This window comes from Egretta garzetta, unplaced genomic scaffold, assembly GCF_000687185.1.
Source record: "Egretta garzetta isolate BGI_Z169 unplaced genomic scaffold, ASM68718v1 scaffold132, whole genome shotgun sequence".
NCBI lineage: Eukaryota > Metazoa > Chordata > Aves > Pelecaniformes > Ardeidae > Egretta > Egretta garzetta.
The window spans coordinates 266,060-291,206 of record NW_009258892.1 but is presented as its reverse complement, the minus strand read 5'-3'; the positions used below and the strand labels follow the sequence as shown (position 1 = coordinate 291,206).

The following is a 25,147-nucleotide window of genomic DNA, read 5'->3' as shown; positions in this document are numbered from 1 at the left end:
CGCCAGCTGTCACCTGTCCCAGCCTGTCCTCCTCTCACGCGCTTATATGGGCACGGCAGGACGGCATCTTGTGACGCCACGCTGCTAAAAACAGCCCCGGCCCCCTTCGGCCCCTCGTTTAAACAATGTCCTCCAGCCGGAGCAACCCAGAGAGCCTCTGATCTCAGCACAGCCTTGGACTTATTTCAAGGGAAATTAACACGGAAACCCCTCCACGAGGCCGTGATCCTGAGCGTATGCCCCTGGAAAAGCTAGGGATGAGCACCTCCCTGAACTACAAGTCCTTCTCCAAAGAGCAGCAAACCATGGATAACCTGGAGAAACAGCTGATTTGCCCTATCTGCCTGGAGATGTTCACCAAGCCTGTGGTCATCCTGCCCTGTCAGCACAACCTCTGTCGGAAATGCGCCAGCGACATTTTCCAGGTAGGTTTCTTCCCGCAGAAAGTTCTGCTTCCCCAGCACCACTGGCTGAAATTAATGGAAAGATTTTTACACGTTTCTGTGAATTGCTTTTAACAGTTGGTAAGACCGGGGGGGTTCAATTTAAAGCAGAAGCTGAGCGTCCCTGGGGGCCAGGGCTGAGCCTGTCGCAGGTTAACGTGTCCCTTGTTAGCGGCGGGGACATGGCCACCTGTGTGAGCTGAGGAACCGGCCCCTCACCCCGCAGCCGCCAGGCGCTTTCCGGGCCGCGGGGGCTCGTTGGACCTACCCTCCCCTTGGCTGTGTTGACAAATGGTTTGCTACAAGCATGTTTTTCCTCCGGTGCTTTTGAAAGAGGTTTTCATGGTTTTGCATGACCTTACTTCACCTCTCCTTGTGCTGCTTGGCAAGAGCAGGCCTCCAACCCCTACCTGCCGACCAGGGGAGGCACAACCGTGGCGTCGGGAGGCCGCTTTCGCTGTCCCTCCTGCAGGCATGAGGTGGTCCTCGACCGGCACGGCGTCTACGGGCTGCAGAGGAACCTGCTGGTGGAGAACATCATTGACATCTACAAGCAGGAGTCCACAAGGTAACGAGTGAATGTGTACCCTTCAAAAGGAGGTGTGCCACAAAAGCAGAAATGGCTTAGGAGACTGTGATGGCCTTCTGGTCTTTCTGCTTGTCACACAAAATGATGTAGTTGTTTTCTCTCTCGGATTTGCGGGAAGGGACCGTGCTGTCGTGCATGCCTGTCTGCTGTGCAATGGAATCAGATCTCACTGAGCACAGAAAACTGTATCCAAATAGATGCACAGAAAAACGTATCCAAAGAGATGCTGAATTTCCCTGCTTCCACTTACAGCAGAGGACTGTGCCGTGCTTATTCATGTGAGCAACTTTCCCATGCAAGCAAAGGCCTTGAGGTCAGGATAGCTCACATGAATAAGGGAAAAGTAGCTAGGTTCACATCTTTTATTTTGAAAACAGTTCAGATGAATCTCATTTGTCTTTAACCTCTGTGTTCTCATGCTAAAGAAGGGAAAGACATTTCACATCCTGTTAGAAAATCCTGAGGTACAGACAGCGCAAACAAGAAAACTGAATTTCACGCAGAAGATAACCTGCATCATAGTATCAAATCAAAACTCAGTAAAAAAATCTCCATTCCTGTCAGCTTGGGATGTGAACTCATGAAATCAAGTCTTATTTAGGACTTCATAAAAGAGAAGGAATAGCCAGAAATAATACATGCCAGTGCTGTGTGGCTGTGCGCAAGAATCAGGACCCCAGGGCAGAGGAATGGGTTCCTTGTCTCTCTTGCTCTGGGATGGGTCAGATGCATGGTACCATCTTGGGCAGCTTAGTAAGGGGGGAGCTAAACCTGTCCCAGGCTGCCAAGCAAGCAGCTCTCACCCAGGAAAGCTGCCTGTTGTTGTCACCAGTGTGCATCCGTAGGGTCAGTTTTGTATGGCAAGGTGTTTTGTGCACCTGAAGGAAGGTGTAATCCTGGCCGTGCTCCCTGAGAGTCTACACATCCCACCCCAACAAGGAGCTGGGTTTCACAGGTACAATGAGGTGGCATCGCTGGAGCATGTGGACACAGCCATCAGAGCCTGGTGCCTCAGGTGGCTTAGGGCACTTCCAGCCTCCTCCGCCAGCTGAGGACAGTCACCAGCAGAGAGGACATTTCAGAGCCTGGCGGTGGCTTTGGCTATTCTCAGCTGTTTGAATCCCTTCAGGGACTGTTGTAGCTGGGCATAGGTTGGAGCTCTAAAACATCAGAGGGCACGAAGTTGGCTTAAAATTGCCCTTTCTACTGCCCTTCATGCTCAGTGCCAAGGGAAGGTCAGCTACCCTCGTGTGTGTCATTGATACCCAAATATTATTTTAGTCAGGAAAATCTCAGAGGAAATGAATCAGCAAAGCTATGGTGCTGGGCTTCACTTTTGATCAAACAAGCTGGGCATGTGTGGCTTCATGTCTTTCTTGGGTTTGTTTTTTCCCATCTCACAGTTGTATTTCACTTAAAAAATAAAGAAATGCAGCTCCTTTTCCTGTGTAGTTCATGGGCAATTGGAACAAAATTCAGTTAAACAGAATGCAAAAGGTTTAGTAGATTTTTTTTTTTAATTCTATGAAAGTAAAACACAACACCATAAATGAAAGGGGAGAATAGAAAAAATATAAATATGAACATATATTTGCTTAGCTATTTGTCCAAAAGATTAGTTTATTTAGTCTGTTAAGGTGCTTATTTAACCTTCATGTATGTCCTTAGAATGAAAGTTATCATCAGTGTAACGTAGCAGCAGCAATGCATAGCAGCATTATCTAAACTATTTGGCGCTTTGTAGGCCTCAGCTGCTTATCTCTCTCTGCCTAACGTTCCTCAGGCTCCCATGAGAGTGTGGGCAAGATCTGCCATGGCTTTACTCCATGCTGTCCCACTGAAACCAAAAAGTCAGGGGAAATCAAGTCTTCTCTACTTCTTCCCTTTGTATCTCTCTCCTCCAAAGCGAGGGCTGGGATCTGGCAGAGGTACACAAGAGGAAGGCTGAGATGTGACCTCTGCCTCCTTGTTTCTTCCCAAGATAACCCTTCACCTAGCAGCACCTGTGATTTCCAAACAGGACCCTCTTCCCCTCGAGTCCTCCTGTGGGTATAATTCACCATAACTGTGTGTGTCAGCATGATGCCAGCTCCCAGCTGCATTTCATGGAAAGTTAGGAGAATGAGGGGAACTCAGCTAGGGAGCAAGCTTTGCCTCCCGCTTAGGCAAAAGTAATTTATTTCAAAAATATTTTTAAAATCTGAGTTTCTATTTGAATTAAGGAATTGGTGGGGTTTTTTTAAAATAAAATCTGGGGCAGAAGCTGGGCTATGGGGTTGGGAGGGTCTGCCCAAGCCCTCACATACAGCCCCTCCTATTACTAAAAATCACATCATATGGTCTTTTATCCCATTGCTCATCAGATTCCAGCTGACAGCAGCGTATCCTGTTGCCCAATTTAGAATCTATTAGCAACACAAGGAAAGAAATCTTCAAACAGGATGTGGCTCCTACAAAGCTTTAAAGGAGGGCAAAGGACTGAAACCAGTGGAAATAAAGTTGGCTAAAATATTAAACCAATGTTTGAAGGTCTGTAGGCCACAGATTATCTGAACTATCTGAGGAACATCAGGGTGCCTGCTGCCACCAGGAAAGAGTAGCAACAGGAGGCTGTGACTTCTCACAAGCTCTGGCAGCTTCTAATGAGCTCGACCAGCTATTCCTGATCAAAAGGTGCTTTGGGCTTTGTTACCAGCTGAATCCTGATCAGGGAGGGTCGAGCGCTGTTCCTCCCTTGCACCTACCAGGGCAAGCCCTAGGTACAGGCTGCCCCTGCAGCCCTGAGCACCAATGGAGCAGTGCATGCAGCAGTGGGCACAGCAGGGACCAGGAGCTATGCTGAGAGCAGCATGTGTGGGCTCTGCATCAGTGGTGACGTGCTGCAGGATAGGGTAGGCAGCACCACCAGGAGCCGCTACCCCTGACACCTCGGAGGCCTCAGCTAGAGCTCCCAAGGGAGGATGTGGCTCTCCAGGATGGGGCTGCAGGGATGCCTGGAGACCTCAGGTAGGCTGGGCCGGGGAGATGGGCTCCCTGCCCACAGGTCGCCAAGCACGAGCGCTGCAGGAGGAGCACTGGAGACTGTGCAGAAAAGAGATGAGGAGAGAGATCACCTGGATCTTCTTAAACTCCCCACGGAGACAGAGTCCCAGCTCATCTGTGCCAATGGTTTTCTTGGGCCAGGCATTCAGACTAGTACTAATGTAATGGAGCTGCAGGTATCCCCATGTCCATATGAACTTTTTTGGTCTTCTCATTTTTCAAGCCCCATTTCTACACTGGGTATTGATGGGCTTTTCACCACTTTGGGGAGTGTCTGTCATTGTGGTTGATTTTCAAGGACCACTTCCTCCAACCTCAAGAATGGTGCATTGTCATATACAGGAACCGAAGCAATGGTGACAGGATACCTGCACTGATTAAAAAGAAGTTCCTGATAAAAATACAACATTAAAAGAGAAGAAAAAAAAAGGTGAACAGGTGACTCGGGAATATTTTGAGACACTGTCCAAGCATGTACAGATGGAGTTAGGAAAGCCAAAGCCTGCCTGGAAGTAAATCTGGTGAGGGACATGAAGGCTAACAAGAAGAGCTGCTACAGGTAGACAAGCAGCAAAAGGAAGATTAGGGAAAGTGTGGGTCCACTGCTAAATGGGGCAGGGGCTCCTGTGATGAAGGACATGCAAAAGGCCAAGGTACTCAATACCTTCTTCACCCCAGTCTTTACTGGTAAGATCAGCCTTCAGGAATCCCAGGACCCCGAGACCATCAGGAAAGTCTAGAGGAAGAAAGACTTACCCTCAGTAGAGGTGGATCAGGTTAGGAATTATTAAAAAAAATGGCCATCCTGATGGGAGGCACACATAAGTGGTGAGGGAGCTGGCTGATGTCATTGCAAGGCCACTCTCAATAATCTTCAATACGAAAGGTCTTGGTAATTGGGATAGGTTCCTGAGGGCTGGACTGGAAGAAAGCAAATGTTACTCCAGTCTTCAAGAAGTGCAAGGAGAAGAATGCAGGGAAGTACAGGCTGGTCATTCTCATACTGGTCCCTGGAAAGTTGTTTAGAGCAAACCTTCTTGGAAAACATTTTCAAATATATAAAAGACAAGCAGGTGATTAGAAATAGTCAGTATGGGTTTATGAAGGGGAAATCATGTCTGACCAACCTGGTAGCCTTTTAGAGTGAGATGACTAACTCAGTGAATGAGAGCAGTGGTTGTTTATCTAGACTTTCGACACTGTCGCCTGTAACATCTTTATTGACAAAGTGATGAAATGAGATCTAGAGTGGACAGTGAGGCGGACTGAAAACTGGCTGAACTGCCAGACTCAAAGGGTTATGGTGAGCAGCATGAAGTCAGGTGGAGGCCAGTGATTACTGGTGTATGCCCGAGATTAATACTGGGGCCAATACAGTTTAATATCTTCACTAATGACCTGGCTGTGCCTCATATAGTCATGCAGATTCTCTCTATCCTCTGACCAGGTGCAGGCATTGGGTGATGTAATGGTACAGGAAGGGCTACAGCTAACTTTCTTAGGGTCCTCAGTAAAAATACTATCAAAGTTGGATTCGGGATTTCAGTAGAGACCTTTCTGGATTTGTAGAAATCCTAAGGAAAACATGCCGTCTAATTAAACAGAGGTTTTGCTAAGGTCTTACTATGTCCTTAAAGTGTGCTCCTTTATGTGCCCAGCAACTTTGCATTTCCTCACCAAAGCACAGAATCACAAAATGGCTGAAGTTGGACAGGACCTCTGGAGGGCATCTGGTCCAACCCCCCTGCTCAAGCGGGGCCACCCACAGCCAGCTATCCAGACCCTATCCAGATGGCTTTTGAGTGTCTCCAAGGAAGGAGACTCTACAAGGCTTTTGAGTATCTCCAAGGAAGGAGACTCTACAACCTCTCTGGACAACCTGTGCCAGGGCTCGGTCACCTTCACAGTGAAAAAGTGTCTTCTGGTGTTCAGAGGGAACCTTCTGTGTTTCAGTTTGTGCTCTTTGCCTCTTGTCCTGTCACTGGGCACCACTGCAAAGAGCCTGGATCCATCCTTGTTACACCCTCCTTTCATGTATTTATATACCTGAAGGTACTGATAAGATCAAGGTCATTGCTAAGATCCCCCTGAACTTCCTTTTATCCAGACTGAAAGTCCCAGCTCTCTCAGCCTTTCCTCACAGGAGAGATGCTCTAGATCCTTAATCATCTTCATGGCCCTTTGTCAGACTCTCTCTGGTGTATGCCCATGTCTCTCATGTCCTCTACTGGGGAGCCCAGAACTGGACCCAGTACTCCAGGTATGGCCTCAGCACTGCTGAGAATCCTCCTCCCATATGGCCAGTGAGAAAGTCTAATGGAGAGTGGAGACTGACAGTAGACTATCGTGGCCTGAATGAAGTCACACCGCCGCTGAGTGCTGCCGTGCTAGATATGCTAGCTACTATGAAGAAAGTTAACTCTATGCCAGCTGAAACCAGGACACCTCCTCTCCATAAAACATGCACAACACTGCACATTAATGTCCAAATCCAATTTTAATGGGAAAGAATAAACCTGTAGCAGTCAAACATAGGCTTAGCATCTCAAAGAGCAGAGTCAGAGAACAAGAGCACAAAGCTTACTAGGCCATTGCAGCTACCTGCCCCTTCTTTGGTCACAAGCACATTTATGATGAATCTTTTCTTCTGCTAAAGCCATGCTGTCATTTCCTTACTGGGTACTCTTTAATCTTTCGTTTCAGGAGCAGCCATTTTAAACTTAGGGGTTGTGTTTTGGCCTTTGCTACACCTGCACAGATGTAGAGGATCTCCTCTGAAATCAGGGAATGTTCTGTTAAAAATCTCTCCTTTTGCAAAGCCTAGAGAGGAGACTATAGAACTGTTTACTTCTTGTCTTCTGCCACTGTCTTCAGGGCCCCACTAGTTCAGGGAGTTCTGCCAGGTTTCTTCCAGTTCTTTGCGGCACCTTTGAAGGTTGGCTGCTTCTGGCTGAACTTGCTTGACACCATCGCCTTTTTGCCCTGTGCGATGTGTCTTTCATGCTAGTGGCACCATTCCAGTGTCAAATAACATTCTAGTAGTTTCTGGTTCTTGTCTTGTAAATATTTGCAGGAAGAGCAGCTATTTCAGGCTTAATTAATCGCTTTGAAATTCGTTGTCTCTTATTGCCCTCACATGTAGGCCCTCCCACTGGTGCACTGTAACATGAATATATAAGGGGTTGTTTGCCATCATTTGCAAACAATGTGAAGTATTCCTTACAGTGGAGACACACCTCTTGTGACTAGCATTGAAACGATGCTGGATTTGACACAGGGAGTGCTTTATGTAAATGTATGCTAGAAATTTGACCCAAATAATGCAGGCTTCCTTCAGAAATGTCCATCTTGTTTTATTCTGGTATATCGTGTTATATGGCAGCTTGCAGATTTTCCTTCTGAAATTAAAAAATATGAATGCATGAGACATTTTCTTTGGCGCCCGATCTTTTTTTAAACACATCTAATTGATCACATTCTATTCCCTTCAGAAGAGAAAATCTAACCTGTACTTTGTCATTAAAAAATAAATTCCATGTCCATGTTACCAAACTTTTATAGACAAACTCTATTGTAATATAATCTAAAATAATTATCTCTCCATAAATTTTTAAACTTGTAATAGAATGAGTGGTTGCCTCCTTGCTACAGAGCTCTGTAGAATAGCTTTTAAATTTTTTTTTTGCCATTTAATTCCATTAAATTCTATAGTTTTGGAAAATAGTTTCTACCTAATGATGAAAAGATATATTTCTATGATGCCATTGCTCCACTTGCTACTAGTCATAGTCATAGTTCTCCTACCAAACGGTAGCAGAAGGGGATAATGGCTTATACTGGAAAGATTTAATGTTGCCACAGTAGGAATGGCAACCTTTGGAGGCTCGAACCCCCAGCCATACTCCCTCCATCTATCTACTAACTCTCCAGTATCACATCCTCACTCACTCACTCACGTGCTTGCTGCAGACCTGCTCAGGGTGCTAAGCCTGAAGTGTGGGCTCAGAAAACGTCAGCCTGCTCACATAGACTGGACCAGAGCTTTCACTTACACTGGGAATGTCAGTTAAGTGGCTCATTTTAAGGATGCTATGGTTAAATTAGTTCCTAAAATAGCAGGGATTGACTTGTGTATATGGCTAAATCATATTGGTGAAGAGAAGATCAGGACTGAGCTATAGTCTGGTGACAGCACAGGAGAGGAACACTTCTTGTGTAATCCATGCCTTTGGTGGCTGGTACAACTGAGTAGCTACTCTTAAAAAGTCCAACGCTGTACAAGCTAGACACATGTCACCCAGTTAAAATTAATTCATGTGAGACCTTATTTGGATTTCTGGCCTAGTGTAAAGGCCATAAGGACCCAGTTCTGTTTGATTTTGACAGTCCTGACCTGGGCCTCACAAAACTCATCAGCAGAGATACAGCATTAAGGGCACAAAGGTCCACCAATGCCTGTAACTCTCACTTCAAATTAGCCCCCTGAGTAAGAGCTTTCCTGCATTAAGGCCAAGCGCCTGACATTTTGCAGGATGAACTCTAAAGGAATTACGTATGTTTCATATTTCAGACAGATGTTGGATAACACGCTAATTAAAGTACAGGAGTAGTAGTCTGAGATCAGTCTTAGTGAGGTTATTTACATTTTTAAATATGAGCGGGGGTTCAGTCACACTCCCAGCTGGAATCCCCGTGTGAAGTCATGTTGCTATATTGTTATCACACCCTGTTGTGTCAGGACATTAAGCTGTACCACTATCTATTGAGTCATCCTGCATAGCAGGTTTAAGTCTACTCTGCGTATTCAGGTCAGCCTTGGACACTGCTATACAAATGTATCCTATTTTGTGCTGATACCCTAAGTGTTGTCATCAGAAACTCATGAGCACCGAGTTTGTTTTAAACTTGTTTTCTTTTGCAGACCCGAAAGGAAGTGTGACCAACCAATGTGCGAAGAGCACGAAGATGAGAGAATTAATATCTATTGTTTGAACTGCGAAATGCCCACCTGCTCCTTGTGCAAAGTCTTTGGTGCCCACAAAGATTGTCAAGTTGCTCCTCTCACAAACGTTTACTCTCCAGTATCACATCCTCACTTTTTGTATCTAAGGTAAATATCTTTTTGTATCTCATAGTCCTCCCAGCAATCAACAGGACCACCGACAGGAAAGCATTCCCATGGGCTTCCTGCGAGTTTCCAAAGGGGCCTTGGGGTGCCTTTGCCATTCCTGTGCATGAGCGAAAGCTTCACACAAATCTGTAGGAACTGTTTAGAAACACAGAAAAATAAATTTATGAGAAATCACACAGAAAGATATTACGGTGTCCCAATTTTTGTTAGTATAGTAAGTAAACATTTCAGACAGCGATTTGATGTGAAGCTGAAGATCTCTCTTTTGAGGTTCCTAATCTCTTTTTCCCAGTGCTTTTAGGTCAGAAAAACAAGTGGGATTTCCAATACATGAACTGGAAAGAAAACTGACCATTACAAATCAAATAGTTGTCTGTTAGGCACTTTTGCCTTTAAGCATCCCATTTTTAAGAAAACTTAAGTGAAAAACCTCCTCCTGCAAGTGAATGCAGGAATATTCAATAGTTGGCAGCACAGGATGTACCTAACATCCTCTGCCCTTGCTGTCACCAGTAAAAGACTTGTTCATTTTTAATACAGTATTAATTTAAAACCTGACTCACTGGGTTATCCTCCTGAGATAAACAACTCATTTTTCTGGAGGACCCCAGTGGGGCAAGCAATCAGACAGGCCAAGTTTGCAATCCCAGCTTCCAACTTTGTCACACAGATGCTTGTGTGTGGAAACTACAAATGAGAAGTCACTTTAAGAAAGTAGTTACGAGCATCCTTTTCAGTCAAAAAGGGACAGAGAAGGGGGAGAAGTTTCTTGGACTGAATCCATACCCCTGATCACTCCCTTTGCATGGAGATTTGCAAACAGTGGTTTCCTTCCCAGCATGTCTGCGGAAAGGGGCTGTCATGCCCAAGACTGGAGGTGTAACCCAGAGGCTGCAGGATGCACGCTTCAAAAGATCCTTTACAAAACTGTGGAGGCCACAGACACGGTGCCTCTGTCACTACAGCGGTGTGCCAAGGGCCCCTTGCCCTCCTCAGCACCCTTTACCAAGTTCCCTAGGGACTAGCTCCTCTGTTTCTCCTCTTTTAAGGACACCCCACGGTCATCCCCCTCCCCACACTTAGGCTATTCCCTTTTTCCACTCGTTTCCCTTGTGCCAGTGGCTCAGCCTTCACCGTCTCCTCCCCCTTTTCTCCCTTCCCCTCTCACCGCAGCTCCAGCCCCACTGCCCTTATACCAGGGTCTCTGTAGCACCCTGGTCCCTCCACGTCCATGGGCTACCTCTTCTCTCCAAAGCCAAGAGCTACAGTCATCAGGGAAACGCTACAGTTGTGTGGCTAGACCTAGACATTAAAAAAAAAACAAACCCTCAAGAGACAAAGACTTTTCTCTCAACAAATCCAAAGTGAATATTTTGGAGCTGTTGAAACATAGTGCTTCAGATAACAGAATCTAGAGGAACCTCCTAGAACAAAGAGCTTCCTCCTTTCCAAAACACAGCTTCTTCTCCACGAAAAGTTTCAAAATGCCAATGTTTTCATAGTGGTTCAGGAGAGGAAACAAACGTCAAAGCACTAGTGGATAACTCGTGGGCAGGGAAAGCTCCAATTTTCCTCAGTCCTGGTGGAAAGAAGAGCTAATACCCTGATACGCTCATTCATCCCCTGCTCCCCACAGTTAGATATGCTACCCTGAAGTGGGACGGTGTCTAACCCCTTACCGCTTGCTCTCCCCTTACTGCCCAGTCCGAGCTGAGTGATGGCATTGCAGTCCTGGTGGGGAGCAATGACAGAGTGCAAGGGATAGTCACGCAGCTGGAGGAGACCTGCAAGACAGTTGAGGTAGGTACCACCCCTTTAATTGCAGATATTTCAGTGTGAAGTCGCATCTTTTAAACTGATGGCAACGATCATTCTTTAACAGGTATCACTTTACCCACATGCATTCCCACATCGATTTGGTAAACCATTACTTGTGGCTTTGTACAATATCAGCTGTACTGCCTCAACCAAAGGATACATCCTGCTCGGCACCCTGCCTCTGACATTGTGTGGTTGAGAACAAAGAGCGAGGATAATCCACATCAACATGTCTTGCTCAGCATTCTTGGTGGCATGGGATATCACTGAAGTTAAAAGAAGATCTAGAAAAATGCCACCAACTCCCAGTTTATTTAACATCTAAGATCAGGTGCTAAAGCTGTAAAAGACCAGTATTAGTCTAAGGCCTGACTGGTCCTGTGAACAGAGCCTTAGTCTCAGCCACAGGGTAGCTGCAATATGGCTCCCAAGCACGCCATTGAACTCTGTCTTTTGGTACTTTGCTTCCTGTGCAGGAGTAGTTGTTTAATATACTTATGTTGTTCTTTAAGGAGTCTTGTTTTGTTGCTCATGGGAGGAAAGAGTTTGGGTTCTTACTGTCAGTCTGGATTTTCTGGTAAAGGTCTTGCTCTGACAAAGCTGGAATTAGTTTTGTATCATTCAATAGCAGAAGAGGTTTTCATTTCCTCCAAGAGATTTGCACCAGCAAAGCAAATATAAATATCAGCTCTGACCAATTTGAGCATCACAGAGCAACAGGCTGAAAGGAGCTCGTATGAATTGATTTTATGATCAGAGTTTGATGAAGCATCTAGTGAAGGAGTCGCATCCCTCTCAGCCCAATTAGAATTATATTGACCCTTCAGAGCTGGAGCAGAAAAGAGAAACTGCAGAGAAAAAGAAGTTAATCCAGGATGTATAGATTCTAATTGGTAAGAAAAATTGATTCCACAATCTACATACACAACTGCCCACAGCTCCTATTTCTTTAGAGCAAGGAAGAACAGAAAATGGCTAAGTTTGGTTCAAAGAACGTAAAGCCATTAGCCCAAGTAAATGAGAGAGCACGTTAGCAGCAGTCAGAACTTTGTAGTCAGGAAACCTTCACGCTGCAAGGATGAAATTGGCTGCTATCAGGACTTTGCAGGCAGAAACAAGACTTTCAAGTAGGTTAACTGCAGAAATTTGAACGATACAAAAGCAAAAGCTTATACTCATTTAAGTTGAACTAGCTGAACCAGAAACAAAATTTCAAACATCTAGTCTGAAGCATGGAGAAAACACTGGGCTAAAAATACCTCCATAAATACAACAGTTTCTGAAACTAGCTTCCTTAGAGTCATCCACTCAGTTTAAAGTCTAACTTTTAAACTCGAAGCCCAAAGGAAGTAGGGCTATTTTACCTTCAGATGTTTTAATAGGCTTTTCACCTTTAAAACCAGAGATTGCAGAAAATAGATCTTAGAGCTTACCTTGGCACTTCCATGTTACATTTCAAGCAAATCGCATTTCCTACCATATGAGAGCTTTGTCTGAGTTGACATCAGTTTGTCCTTGAAGATGAAAAGCTACAGCTGGAGCTGAGAAAGGTGCACACATGGAAATAATGCTTATAGTCCAGGATTGTCTCTTCTCTCTGCTTAACACTTTGCAGGGAACAATAAACACCTGCTTTAGCAGAAAATACATGATCATTTTCCTTGTAGCTGGAGTAAGCAGTAGTCTACAGGTCGATGTTTAGCTATTGCTCCTATCCAAACCTAAAAAAGAGAAAAAGCAAACAAAAAACTTGATTAATACTTGTATATCTTTTAACTGATTGAAAGGTAGACCAAATTCACATGTTATACTGAAAATAAAAACAGGGAATATAAAATGCTAAATACTGGAAAGCAATAACAAATAATTAAATACTGTTTAGCCCTGAAGACAACGAAGGCAAAATTATAGAGTTTCTTTTAAACGTTAATAATGTAGGCCAGTCAATACAGCTACTTCAGAACAGGCTGTGCAAGTCATGCTCAGTGGCAAGGACTCCCTTCTTTTTGCTGTAACCATGCTTTAAAAAACAAAAGGCTGTGAACTGTTTCAAATGGAAAGTCAGGTTTGTTAACCTTTTTCATTACTCAGAATCCAATTAGGGTAATTCCATCAGGCAGAGACTTTGTATGGGAACATTTTATGCAGAAAGAGAATATTTCAGAAATATTTCAGCATTTGTGGTTAGGAACCTGTTCTACACTCTCACTCTGGAGGTTCACAACTCTGTAATATCTGCTGGCAGGAAGCATTATATATTACAGGTTAGAGATAGGGAAGAATCTCCCGGGGCATCCTGCTATCACTCCCATGTTCTTCTTCCCCTAACATTTGTCCTGCGTCAAATGGCAAAGATAGCACATACTTGTCTTGAAATTAAGGTTGTTTTACAAGTGATCTGAATGACATTTCAGAGGAATTAATTGTAGACTAAACCAAAGAGGAGTCTGGAGCAAGCAGAAGTGCAGGAAACACTGGGACAAAGCTAGGAGAGGAGCAAAAGAGGAGAGGAAGATTATTTGAGGTCTGAACAATAGAATGACACCCAAGAACCATGACTCACTTGGTTCGCAAGCTTCCTTATCTCCACCCTATAATTCACTAATCAGGAATTTCTGGGAAGTGGCAATGACCTCCAGAAGGGCAGGACAAGCCTGCACCCCTGCAAGGAGTTTTAAATTAAGAGTGCCTGCTTAGCCTAGTCTTCCTCACTGGGAAGCAAAGGTGGATACTTGGGTCAGTGCAACAAGATCTGTATTCAGTCCCCACCCCTCAACATAGACAGTGATTTTTGGCCACACGTCCACCTCTGAAAGGCTTTCTCCTTTGAACAGCACAGAGCAGACTGTCACCAATCATAGGGAAGAGCTCTGGCTGAAAGTCAAGAAAAAAGTCGGATTCTCTCTGGCCAAGTGCTATGAATAATCAGTCTTATCACTTCCAAAAGTACTCTGGGATTGTTAATAACCCTATGCTGCCAGGATCTCAGCATTATGCCTCAAGGGACGAAGATGAGGAATTGATTCAGCCTCAGTTCCTAGGAAAGAGATTTAAATAATCACCACCATCAGCAACCAGATATAACCACAATAAGGCTATGCCTATCTGTGTGCCCTAGGGCACACAGGTGACTCAAGTACTTCTATTTGGTAGACCTCAGACATTATAGATAACCTGTCTCCGATTTCCTCCCCATAAATCCTCCCTTGCAAGTGCAGCGTGTTCTAGTTAGAGAACGCTCAATGAAGCAGTCATCAAACCCATCCTCCTTACTCAGTGAAATATGCTATGTTGTCTGGTTGGAAGGACAATAAAAGTGTCTCAGAAAATGATGTGAAAATCAGTGCCTGAAGCTAGGGTTGGAACCTGATTCTTCTTCTTGTCTTTGTGCTTTTGTCACTCACTCGTTTTCTTTTGTGGTACCTCTACCTCATTCAGTCCACAGTAAATGGAATATAACGGACACCTATTGTCAAAATAGAGCCTAAGAGAGTGTATGTGAAAATCAAGCCCCACCACAATAGTTCCAGGTTATCTGGAAGAAAAAGAAAATTCTCCAGAGCTGATTTGAGATGATCGCTCCTTTAAAAACCATTCTGTTCGTGCAAACGAACCCAGCTGCTAATATGGTGGGGGTTTTTACTTTTTCTTCAGACTTTGATGTATCACTACAGGCATCATAAATACCTTTCACAATTTTTTAGCAGACTGACAAGTTATACAATAACCTGTTTGGGGGCTTTTAAGTGGCTTGAAACTCAGAGTTTGAGAACAGTTTTAAAACTTTTGTTCTAATAGCTTGGACTTTGAAAATTATAAAAGTCTCTGGGGTCATTCAGAATCCTTTGCACTATTCAGAAAGAGGAATTTCTTTGATGAAAATGCTTCCAAGTAACTGTAAAAATAGAAACTCTTTTAAGAACATAACATGTTTAACATAAACCAAATGATTCACAGGAATGCTGCAGACGACAGAAAGAGCAGCTGTGTGAAAAATTTGATTATCTCTATTCTGTACTGGAAGAAAGAAAAAATGAAATGACACAAATAATCACTAGAACCCAAGAGGAGAAACTGGAACACGTCCGCTCCCTGATGAAGAAGTATGCAGATCATTTGGAAGCTGTGTCGAAGTTGGTTGAATCAGGAATCCAGTTCATGGAAGAACCAGAAATGGCAGTGTTTTTGCAGGTATGAAGTCTATAGAGATAGAAAAAGAATGATGGGGTTATCGAAATACTGTTTAAGCATTTCTCAATTTTAGGCACATTCAGAGTTTGATCATCTTTGAGTGAACATCTATACAAACTCATTTTTTAAACACTTGCATCAGCACTGACAAATGACTAGTCTTCTTGTGAGTGGTACCCAAACCAAGAACATGAGTATTTGCCATTAGCACCAAAATATACAATCCTGTGTATGTATTTCTGGTCCCCAAAGAAGAAACAGGAATTTTAACATTTTCCAACATATCTTTATTGTCTCAGCACCATAATATATGAGTATATGAACTTCTGTGGGTTCATTTGCATATTGATGGAGTGATTAACTTTCCAAGGATTAAATATTTATGTTCTAAGTTACATTTTTATGCCTTTACTTCATTTTCATTTATTCTGTTTTCTTACTATAAACTTAGGAGACATGATTAGGAAACCATTAGCAGCCTGTCCACTGAATTAATTGGTGTAGAATTTCTGTCCTGCAAGTTTACAATTCCTCTATACTAAAGGCTGGAAAGGTGTTTTCTACAAAAAAAACCCCCTTATTTTCATCAAAGAATTGCCTTTGAAGAGTACAATATTCTTTCCAGACAAATAAAATTCTGTGGCTCGAGAAGTATGATCTTATGGTAGGCAAAGATATAGTTACTGTGACTAAAGATGGTAACAGAACAATTGCTTTTCACCACAAACACACACACAAAAAAGAGCAAAAATATTTCCATTTCATTTTTGTAGAAATTGTACATATTTCCCATCACATTCAGATTTTAATTAAAAAGTCTTCAATGAACTAAAAGGTTTACTCAGCTGTATGCTAATTACCATCCAAATTTGATCTCATTCATAGATCTCATGGTTGTCATTTATGAGATCCATATTAGTAGCAGCCAGTATAAGAATTAGATCTCAATGCATAAAATCTTGGAAAAAATTGAACCACTTAAGAAGTCATTTATTTCCCTTTTGTTTTCACAGAATGCCAAAACATTGCTACAAAAGTAAGTATTTAAACTTGAGACTCTTGATCTTTATAAAGAATTACAAATTACAAATTTATCTGCAAATCCAAAGACCAATAACCAATCTCTCTGTTTTAGAATTAATGAAGCATCTAAAGGATTTCAAATGGAAAAAATAGAAGATGGGTATGAAAATATGAACCAGTTCACAGTGAACCTCAGTAGAGAAGAAAAGATAATACGAGAAATTGATTTTGACAGAGGTATGTCATTTATTTCACCCCAATTGCTTTCTTAAATTGTGGTTGTGTGTAATTTACATGATGATACTGAGTAGGAAAACTTGAATCAGATCTTTATCTCCATCCCAAAGTGTAACTAGACCATTTTGTGTCAATTATAACGAAAAGCAAAATACAACAGTCAAAAAATCACATAACCTGTTGACACCATTCATCTTACCTTTTATGTGGCCTCAACGCTTTCCTAATCCCATGATCTTCACTGATTCCTTGTGTGAAGGGACCACAAAATTAAGCTTTTGTCTCAGTCTGTAAAGTCCTTTTCTCCCTAAAAGGTGTTGCCTGTCTGTTCTAGAAAGTCATTAAAGAAATAGAATGTTTGCTACCAAAAGAAGTACTTATGAAAGATACTTTTTAAACTCTTTTTTTATAATAATGGAGAAATTTAACAGAAACATAATTGAAATTCAAGATCACAGAGTTATAGAGGGAAGCAAAAATTTTCATAATCTTTCATGCATTTAACATCTTGTGTCATGCCATTTGTCATGACATGACTAACCATGCTTAATATGTCTACATAATAATGCAAAGCTGTAATTCTACATTTACCAAAGTATCCTGAAATCTAGGATCATCTATGCTTTATGTTACAGATAAGCCACAAGAAGTTGATGGAGATTATTGTTTCTGATAAGCAGATATCTCCTATTAAAAGACAGCAGCAATAGTCATCAGATATCTCTAAGTTTCTTGCCAGCACTGGATTCTGCCAGTACATTTACATTTACCTTTATCAGCCCAGTTTAGTCTCATGCAGATGCCACCTATCGCTTACTCCCCTGCCACAACTTACACTGACTTCGGACTGCATTTCTGCTTCCTATGAGGGACCTCGTGTGCCTGCTGTGCGGTCCGGAGGTTGGGATCCGTGGACTAGCTGTACTTGGCACAGGGTTCCATGTAGTGGGACGGCAGCAGCGGCACCAGTCAGCAGCAGAGGAGCAGGTGCCATCTCACAGGGCCATGAACCTCCAGGGATTTGTCCTGGGAGGGACAATCCCTAGTCACTGCCTCGTGCCCGGTTCATCCCTGTGATCAGCCACATCTGCCACATCCCTGCCACACACGTGCATCTGCCAAGATCATGACCTCGTGCTCTGGGCATGCACTCCCACCATGTGATGGGGAATGTGACACCCACCTCCTGGGGACAAGGCATTGGCAACGACTCTGGCAATCGGGAGTTCAGTCCTGCGTTTGACTCTCCTACTGCAGTCAGTGAGGTCCTCTGCAGCCAGGGGACATGGAAGCAGAGATTCAGCACTCTGCTTATAGGAATTTTTCTGCAGAAACGTTTCTCCATTTAGGAGTGTGTTGCTTTATTTGCAGATCTATAGTCCTTCTACCTAGTCAGGCAGCACCATAACCTGTGCAAAATGTGCAGCCAATTTGGAGCTTGGGTTAATGCATCCATCAAAGTTTATTTCTCTGAAGTGCTAGGATGGCTCTGAACAACACCTGACGTTTGTGAGGATGAATAGTGTGATTATGCAAATGAAAATGCATTGTTAGAGGGCTCCCTCTGGAAACAAGCCAAGCCATGAATGCTGACAACAGGGTGTGTCAGATGGTGCAAAAGCGGTGGTTTGACCAAGTTTGATAGTCTGGTTTTAAGGAGGTTGGTATCCCAAACCTCTGGTCATGTATTGCAAAGCACTGACCTGGTAAAGATTTATTATGATGTCTTCAACAGTATTTAAAACAAATACATACCAAAAATTGCAAGAGAGACTTTTTTCTGGCAGATTGTGCCAGACCAGGTATCCTCTCCCCAAAAAGTGCAGGGCCATGCTGCACATCCCTCAAGAGGATACACGTGCATTGTCAGGACTTGCTGTCCTCCTTCCCATGGAAAGGGCCAGCTTAAGATTTTAATAAGTTTATGTGTTTTGTGTCCTCCCTGCTGCAAAGTACCTGCTGGCAGCTCCACGGCAGTGGCCAGTCCAGGCTGGTGGGAGCAGGCTCCCTCCCCATGCCCTCTCCCCAGCCTGCGTCCTCTGCCAGGCAGGAGATTATCAGCAGCTTTGCCATGCAATTGTAAATGGGTTTTAATTACATAAAGACTGTAACCATCTTCACATGGTGCTCAGCCCTGTCTTTTTACGTGTGTCCTATCAGAGGAGGAGGTAGAAGAAGAAGAGGAGGAGACGGTGGATGGTGAAGATTTGGATCAAGTCCACACAGAGTCATCAGGAGAGGAGGACACAGAGCATAGTGGGAGAACCCCTGGCCGAACCTGCTCCAGTGCCACAGCCTGCCACCCCGGCCAGTCAGGTAAGTGGCCCTGGTGTCCTCCTGTCCTGCCAGCTGTGCTGACTGCACCCTGGCAGAGCAAGAAATTGCTTCCCTGTGGCCTGTAAGCACCATATGTCAGGAGCACAGCTAAGGGAGTTGATGTACTGGAGAACAAGATTGTTTATTGCCCTTGTACACATACACACAACTGTACCCTGTCCTCTTGACCTGCGTATATATTGCTTGATAAGTAAAAAGTAAGCTGCTGGATAAATTGAGATACACATGGGGTACATAAGATATAAAAAAAAGAGATTCAGTTTGGGAGTTAAGTGCATTACAATGGATGTTCTGCTTGCTGTGATTTAACTCAGACTAACTATTATAAAATAAATGGTTGCTAAAATATTTATACTAAGATAATTTGGCATTCCCTCTGGATTTAGTGAGCTTTCCACCACCAACTTTTAGATCATACTCCTAATCTCTTTTCTGTGAATGTCATTTGCTGCCTTCTGCTCTGGTCATCCGAGGGATATCATCTAGGTGGATGCAGGGATATCATACACCACACAGGAGAGGAAACTGCTTCTTACAGCCTAGCAGCAAACAGATTCAGGGTGCGAATAATTTAGGCCAGCACTTTTTCTAAAAGAATGCGGTTAGAATGAGACTGCATTTGCTGCATATTCTGGAAGACCTACAGAAAAAGATGTACTTCATGTGTTCCTTTAGCTGGCCTTATATACAATTAACTTACCAAATTCTCCTCTTATGCAATTTACCCAGTGAAGTTGCTGAGTGGGTAAAGGCTGCGGTGAAGATATTTGAGGAGGCCAGTGTGAAAACAAGACAGCATGTAAAGAATCTTTGATTGTAGCAAGCTCCCCACATAAAACAAGGGAAAATAAATACTGTAGATTCATTCTTGCTTTGATTTAAAAACATACGTGAGTTTGCAGCAGTTGTGTGAAGACGCTCTTAAATCAGGCTCTATTGATTTAACCAAAGTTTGCCTTTTGATGATTTGCACTGACTTAACTAAACTTATGTCGCCTAACTGGTGTAGGTTTTTATGCAAACAAGAACTAGACATAAGCAATTCTGCCCATTAACATGAAGTCCCTCACTTCTAAGGCTAAAATGGGAAAGGTACAGCATGCTGCTGTAGCAATTGTAAAATGCCATTAGGAGATGATCGGACGTGGAGTCAGAGATGGCACATGGGTGTTGCGGTGTGCGGGATACCTGTATTTCAGCTTTTGCCTTCTGGTGTAAGAAAGGCAAAGCAGAAATGCTGTGGTGATAGCAGGTACCATGTGAGTGAGCCCTGAGAGCTTAACGGTTGGACTTGATCTTAAACATCTTTTCTAACCTAAAGGATTCTATGATGCAGGTAGAGAGGTGCGGTTCAGGCAGCTGCTGCTCTTCCTGGCAGAGCAACTGTGCTTGGCTTATAGCATTGATAGCAAGGCTGGTGGGCAAATGTTTCTCTCCAGTGTCTTTGTATTCCCCTTATTCTGACTGCTCATAGCAACAGACTCATTGGCAAAAGTGTTGTTATTAACTCAAAACCCAACAAGGTACCTACACCTGTTCTTCATGGCTGGTACCAGCTTACGAGGCTCTCATGCAGAATTTCTTATGCTTTTAGGATTGAATTGGGTGTTTATCTGAATTAATGAACCACTTGCTCACTCCTTTCTCAGTCAGCATCCCCCTCCCAGCTAATCCTACCCTCCTATTCTATTTTTTGGGTAACCTCTTTTCTTTCCCATATCCGTGTTATTCATATCATAGCTGCTTTCGCTTCGCTCTTTGATTGTAGTTCTTTTGGACCATGTATTGGGACAAATCTATTCCTTGCAGTGAGATATAACAAACATAGCATGCAGAGCAACGTGGCTACGGCAGGAAGGTAACGTGGTGCACTCTGCTTGTTCTTCTCTTTATCTGTCCCGATTAAGGATGAGGTTGTGACACCAAGTGGTTCTCAACCAACCCCAGAGTCTGACACTCAAGTGCCGGCCACAGCAGAAACCACCGATCCCTTGTTTTACCCTAGCTGGTATAAGGCTCAGTCACGGCAATCAAGCAGTCCGAGCTCGACCCCGGTGAGTGGGTTGGGGAAAGTAGGGCCTCCTGTTTCTCTGGAAACGCAAAGTGCAAAGAAGGCAGAAGCCCCGGCAGCAGCATCGATCAAGGAGAGCACACCAGGGAGTGGTAAGGAAAGTAATGCCACTGCAGCGACGTCCAAGGTCAGTGCTACCGAAGTCACCCCAGAGGGCTGTGACGTGCAGCAAGGCGGGAATGGCAATTGTTAAGGAAAATGTGACTTAATTTTCCAATGCATGCTAAAGAATAAGAACAATTTCAGAAATAAGGAAACAGGATAAATTGTCGTTTCCAAATCCACTGGATATACAGATGGTTTCAATATGTGACAGGCTGACTTCTGAGCTTTGGAGTAGCATGCCGACGATTGCTTGTGCTTAACTGCCAGTGCACCTCACTTGTGCGAGCTGTTATCCAAGTTGCTCACGCGCACGCTCAGGAGCTGTCAGAGGGGCTGGCGATGCCTCTGCATAATCAGATTATGCATGCATTAGGAGCAGACAAATCCTGTGCATGAGATTATCCTCGTCACCTGTTGAAAGCCTGTGTACATCGTACACCATCCTACCACCACTGGTAGAACAGCTGTGGCTTGGCTTTGCCTTCTGCAGCTCTGTGGCTGCACCCGGAGTGTATGGCTTCCCCATGTGAACACGAAGCGATGCAAATACCCAGAGCCTTCTTGTGTGTTTGATTGCCTCTCAGTAAGCAGTGTGATTTCCTGGGTTCAGATCTGTTGAAGAGGGTTTCCTCCAAGGATTACTGGGACTTGATTAAAGGAGAGCATGAAGATAAGAAATTCCAGTTCCGTGTTAGAGTACCAGCAGCATGAAGGCAAACCAGAAACTGTTGTGTTGGGTGTGGGAGGGTGTTTCCCTTAAAATGACAATGTTAGAGTTGGGATAACCTGAATTTGAATATCCCTCCTTCTGCATATGTATATAAACTCCACACGGGTCAAAGATCCAAGGAACAGAGCTGAGGGAGCTGTGTGTGAAGGATTTGCACACCACACCTGCTCCTGCTCTAGTGCCTGGCTACCAGCCCATGAGCTGCACTCTCTAAATTAGACCATCCTGATTTACTGGCTTAAGCCATATGTTTTAACAAAGCAATTACCTGTATGTGTGCAACGAGAGGAGATTTTGTGTGTGTGTGTGTGAAAAAGCACAAGTGGGTAGTATTTCGTGCTGTTTCCTTTAAAGTTGGAGTTGACCATTCAGCATACATAAGCAGCCCTACCATGATAAACCATCACGTGGCGGGCAAAAAGTTAGGAGGAGAAATTCATACAGATATGATAAAAGGGGCATTTATCTTTTAGCTGGAGGCGTTAGTTGGTGACACTTGAATTTGGTGGAAGGATCCTCGCTGACTTCAATTGTAAAAAAAGCAATATTTTCACCCCCAAATTTCAGTAGCTATTTTTCAAGTAGGGGTTTTATTTAAGAAAATTTGAGTGGAATAAAAAAAAAAAAAAAGAAGAAGAGTATTTTAAAATTACCAAACCTGCTATACTTCTTAAGTATATTCCAAATGAGCTGGCAAAAGCAGGTAAGTTCAAAGTGAAATTAATTTCTGCTGTTTCTTCATATCAGTTCCACTAATGACTGGACAGCCAAACCCACCATAGGCAGGTAAAATCCTTACTGGGTAAATTCCCTGGGAGCTTGCCTGAATGTGGTCTGCTTCCCTGGGTTCTAATTCACCAGTAACAAGTAAAGGAGCAAGATTAAGGTTTGATGTGGCCAGTTGTCTGAAAAAACAGTGACAGTGGTTTTCAGTCACACCAAAGCAGCAATCTGGTACCCAGCTCTCTTCATCACCAGGTACGGGGAATAAAAGCAGGCACATGGGAAAGACATCAATTCCTGTTGGCGTGTGAATTTGAGGGGCTGGGTTTCAATTGTTTCCCGGATCATATTGACAGTTTGGGAGGAGGAGGAGGATGAGAAGAGCAGCACGTGGTTCTGGGGGCGGGGGGTGGAAGGAGCAGGGGATGCAGCTGAGGATGGGGTTGCCCCTGGACTGGAGACAGAGGAAGGGATAGGAAAGCTCAGGAAGCAGAAAGGTGCAGAGTGTGCTGAAGAACAGAAAAGGCAGAGTGGTCAAGCTAGGGAGGGTGATGCTGCGAGATGATGCTGTGGTCAGATTTGCAGATCTGAGCTGAAATGTGTCTATGTCACGAGCAAAATGGCCTCTGTCGTGTGGCAGTGATCATTTTTAAGTATGTGAACTTCAACTTTGTTTTTTTTCCTGCATGTGATTTTTACAACACCCACTCTGAAATGCCGCATTTGTTTATTTTTTTAAAAACCCCGGCTGATGTTCCTCACACCACTGTTTTTACTCCCTTCCTCCAATTAAAGGATATCATGGAAAAGTGCTGTGGAAACAGAGCTTTTTCACTGAACGTAGTGATAATGACTAGTTTGTGTCATGACAACACTGGTGAAGCGCTCTTCTTATTTTCTCACAGGAGTTAGCATTCTGCATATCACTTTTGGCTTTTCTTATCATACTACATCATCTTTGGAATCTGATTCAATACATGATTTGTACTTTCATGGGTAGGAAATATTTTGTTTTACCATTAACTAACAGTTAAAATAGTGTCTCTGGTGATGTTCCTACATGGTTTTAAAGGATTTTTTCCCTTTCTTCCCATCCAAAACCATCATGCTAGTTCACAATACAAGCTGCCTAAAACATTTCTTCCTTGCACTTTCAGAACGCCACCCTTCAGCTTACTCCTGCATGGTTAAACATTGCATCTCCCTGGTTCAAAACAAAAAGAGACATTTACTCCCTCAGATATAAGGGCTTATATTTCAGTTGCTGTTCAGATGACCAGCAGGATGGAGAACCTTTGATTTGACAGGAGATGTGAAGAGCCCCAAGCTTGTTTAGTCCAACAAATGGGGGAGGAAGACCTGGAGAGCAATGATTGTCATCAGAGGGGTAAACATCAGGAAGAAAAATCCACTGAATAATCCTGCTGCTGGGATTCCCACCACGAGGAAACCACTGGTGGTCCCTCGAGGGGATGGCTCAAGCCCTGCTCCCCAGAGGGCCCCATGGAGCTGAACAGATGGAGCCATTCGCCCGAGGGACCACCAACATGGAGAGAGTCCCCTTGCACCCCAGCCCACACAGCACACCCCACACGTTAGGGACTCCTCTGCAGGTACTTTCTCCACTGGAAGGCATCCAAAGCCATCTCTCCCACATTCCCAGTGAGCATGGAGTACCAAACATGGCCCTGAAACACATCCCCATGCATCTGGGAGAGATCCCAACCCTTTAGACACCTAAGGCTGTGTGTGCTTTTAAATATCTGTACTTAATAAAGGTTTTTCTGCAGGCAAAGGTTTTTTTTCCTTAGGTCACATTAATTAAGAGCTGAAATAGCTACAGCATGAAGGACTAAGAGCATCACTATCCAGTGAAGTTGTCCTGAATGCATACACTGTAAATTAAGCCTTAACTATCCCATAATATCTCTTCTGGAGTAGCTCCTTTTTTGGTAGACACTGTCATAGAATCATAGAACGTTTTGGGTTGGAAGGTACCTTTAGAGGTCATCTAGTCCAACCCCCCTGCAGTGAGCAAGGACCCCTGTCCATGACTTAGTTCTTCCAGCTCCAAATTCACACCCCTCTTAGGTAAGGCATATGTGTATATTCAGTTTCCAAAGTGATATGGCTGATCTGCAGAGAATTCTGTGTTACCACTGGGGCATTTAATCTTATTTTCTGAAGACCAAAGACCTCTGACACAAAAGAACTGTAGATACCTTTAGGTATTCGCTCTAATGACAGGAGATTTCAATTTTAGTCTATTCTTCAGCACTAAAATGCTTGTTTTTCCCTTTCTGTACTGCACTCTAAGCACTGTACAACATGATATGGTGCATCTATGAAAAATGATAAATTATTACTCAGCTTTTATGTGCAAAAATTCCAGCACTATGACTGAAGTATATCTCTTCATAAAAAAAAGGGAGAGGGGAGAAGCCACCACCTATGCTTTACGGCATAAGTTATGCAAAAAGATGCACTGTCTGGTGGTAATTTGAATTTGAAAAGCATCAGATACTGTGAATCTCAATTAAATTTATGGATCATAGTTTAATTTTCATTTATTTGTAGGTTTTTTGAAAATTCGTTGTATTATTACAAGAGGACATAGGTCTCGTCTGTACTCCTGGGAAATCAGGCATGCGAATAACATTATGCTCTTTTTTGCCTCTCGTTTTTAATTCAAAATACCTTTTGAAAT

General features: G+C 43.6%; 1 protein-coding gene across 1 annotated transcript in view; it reads left to right on the top strand.

Moving 5' to 3' along the window:
* The first annotated feature begins 236 nt into the window (after nt 1-236).
* The window catches only part of TRIM55 (tripartite motif containing 55), a 38,545-nt gene continuing 13,634 nt past the window's right edge, over nt 237-25,147 (top strand). The window contains 10 exon segments of the mRNA XM_009634108.2: nt 237-425; nt 839-1,011; nt 8,996-9,155; nt 10,910-11,005; nt 14,981-15,214; nt 16,228-16,250; nt 16,350-16,474; nt 18,635-18,716; nt 18,718-18,790; nt 20,719-21,009. Of these exon segments, the coding sequence (XP_009632403.2) occupies nt 237-425; nt 839-1,011; nt 8,996-9,155; nt 10,910-11,005; nt 14,981-15,214; nt 16,228-16,250; nt 16,350-16,474; nt 18,635-18,716; nt 18,718-18,790; nt 20,719-21,009 (1,446 nt within the window).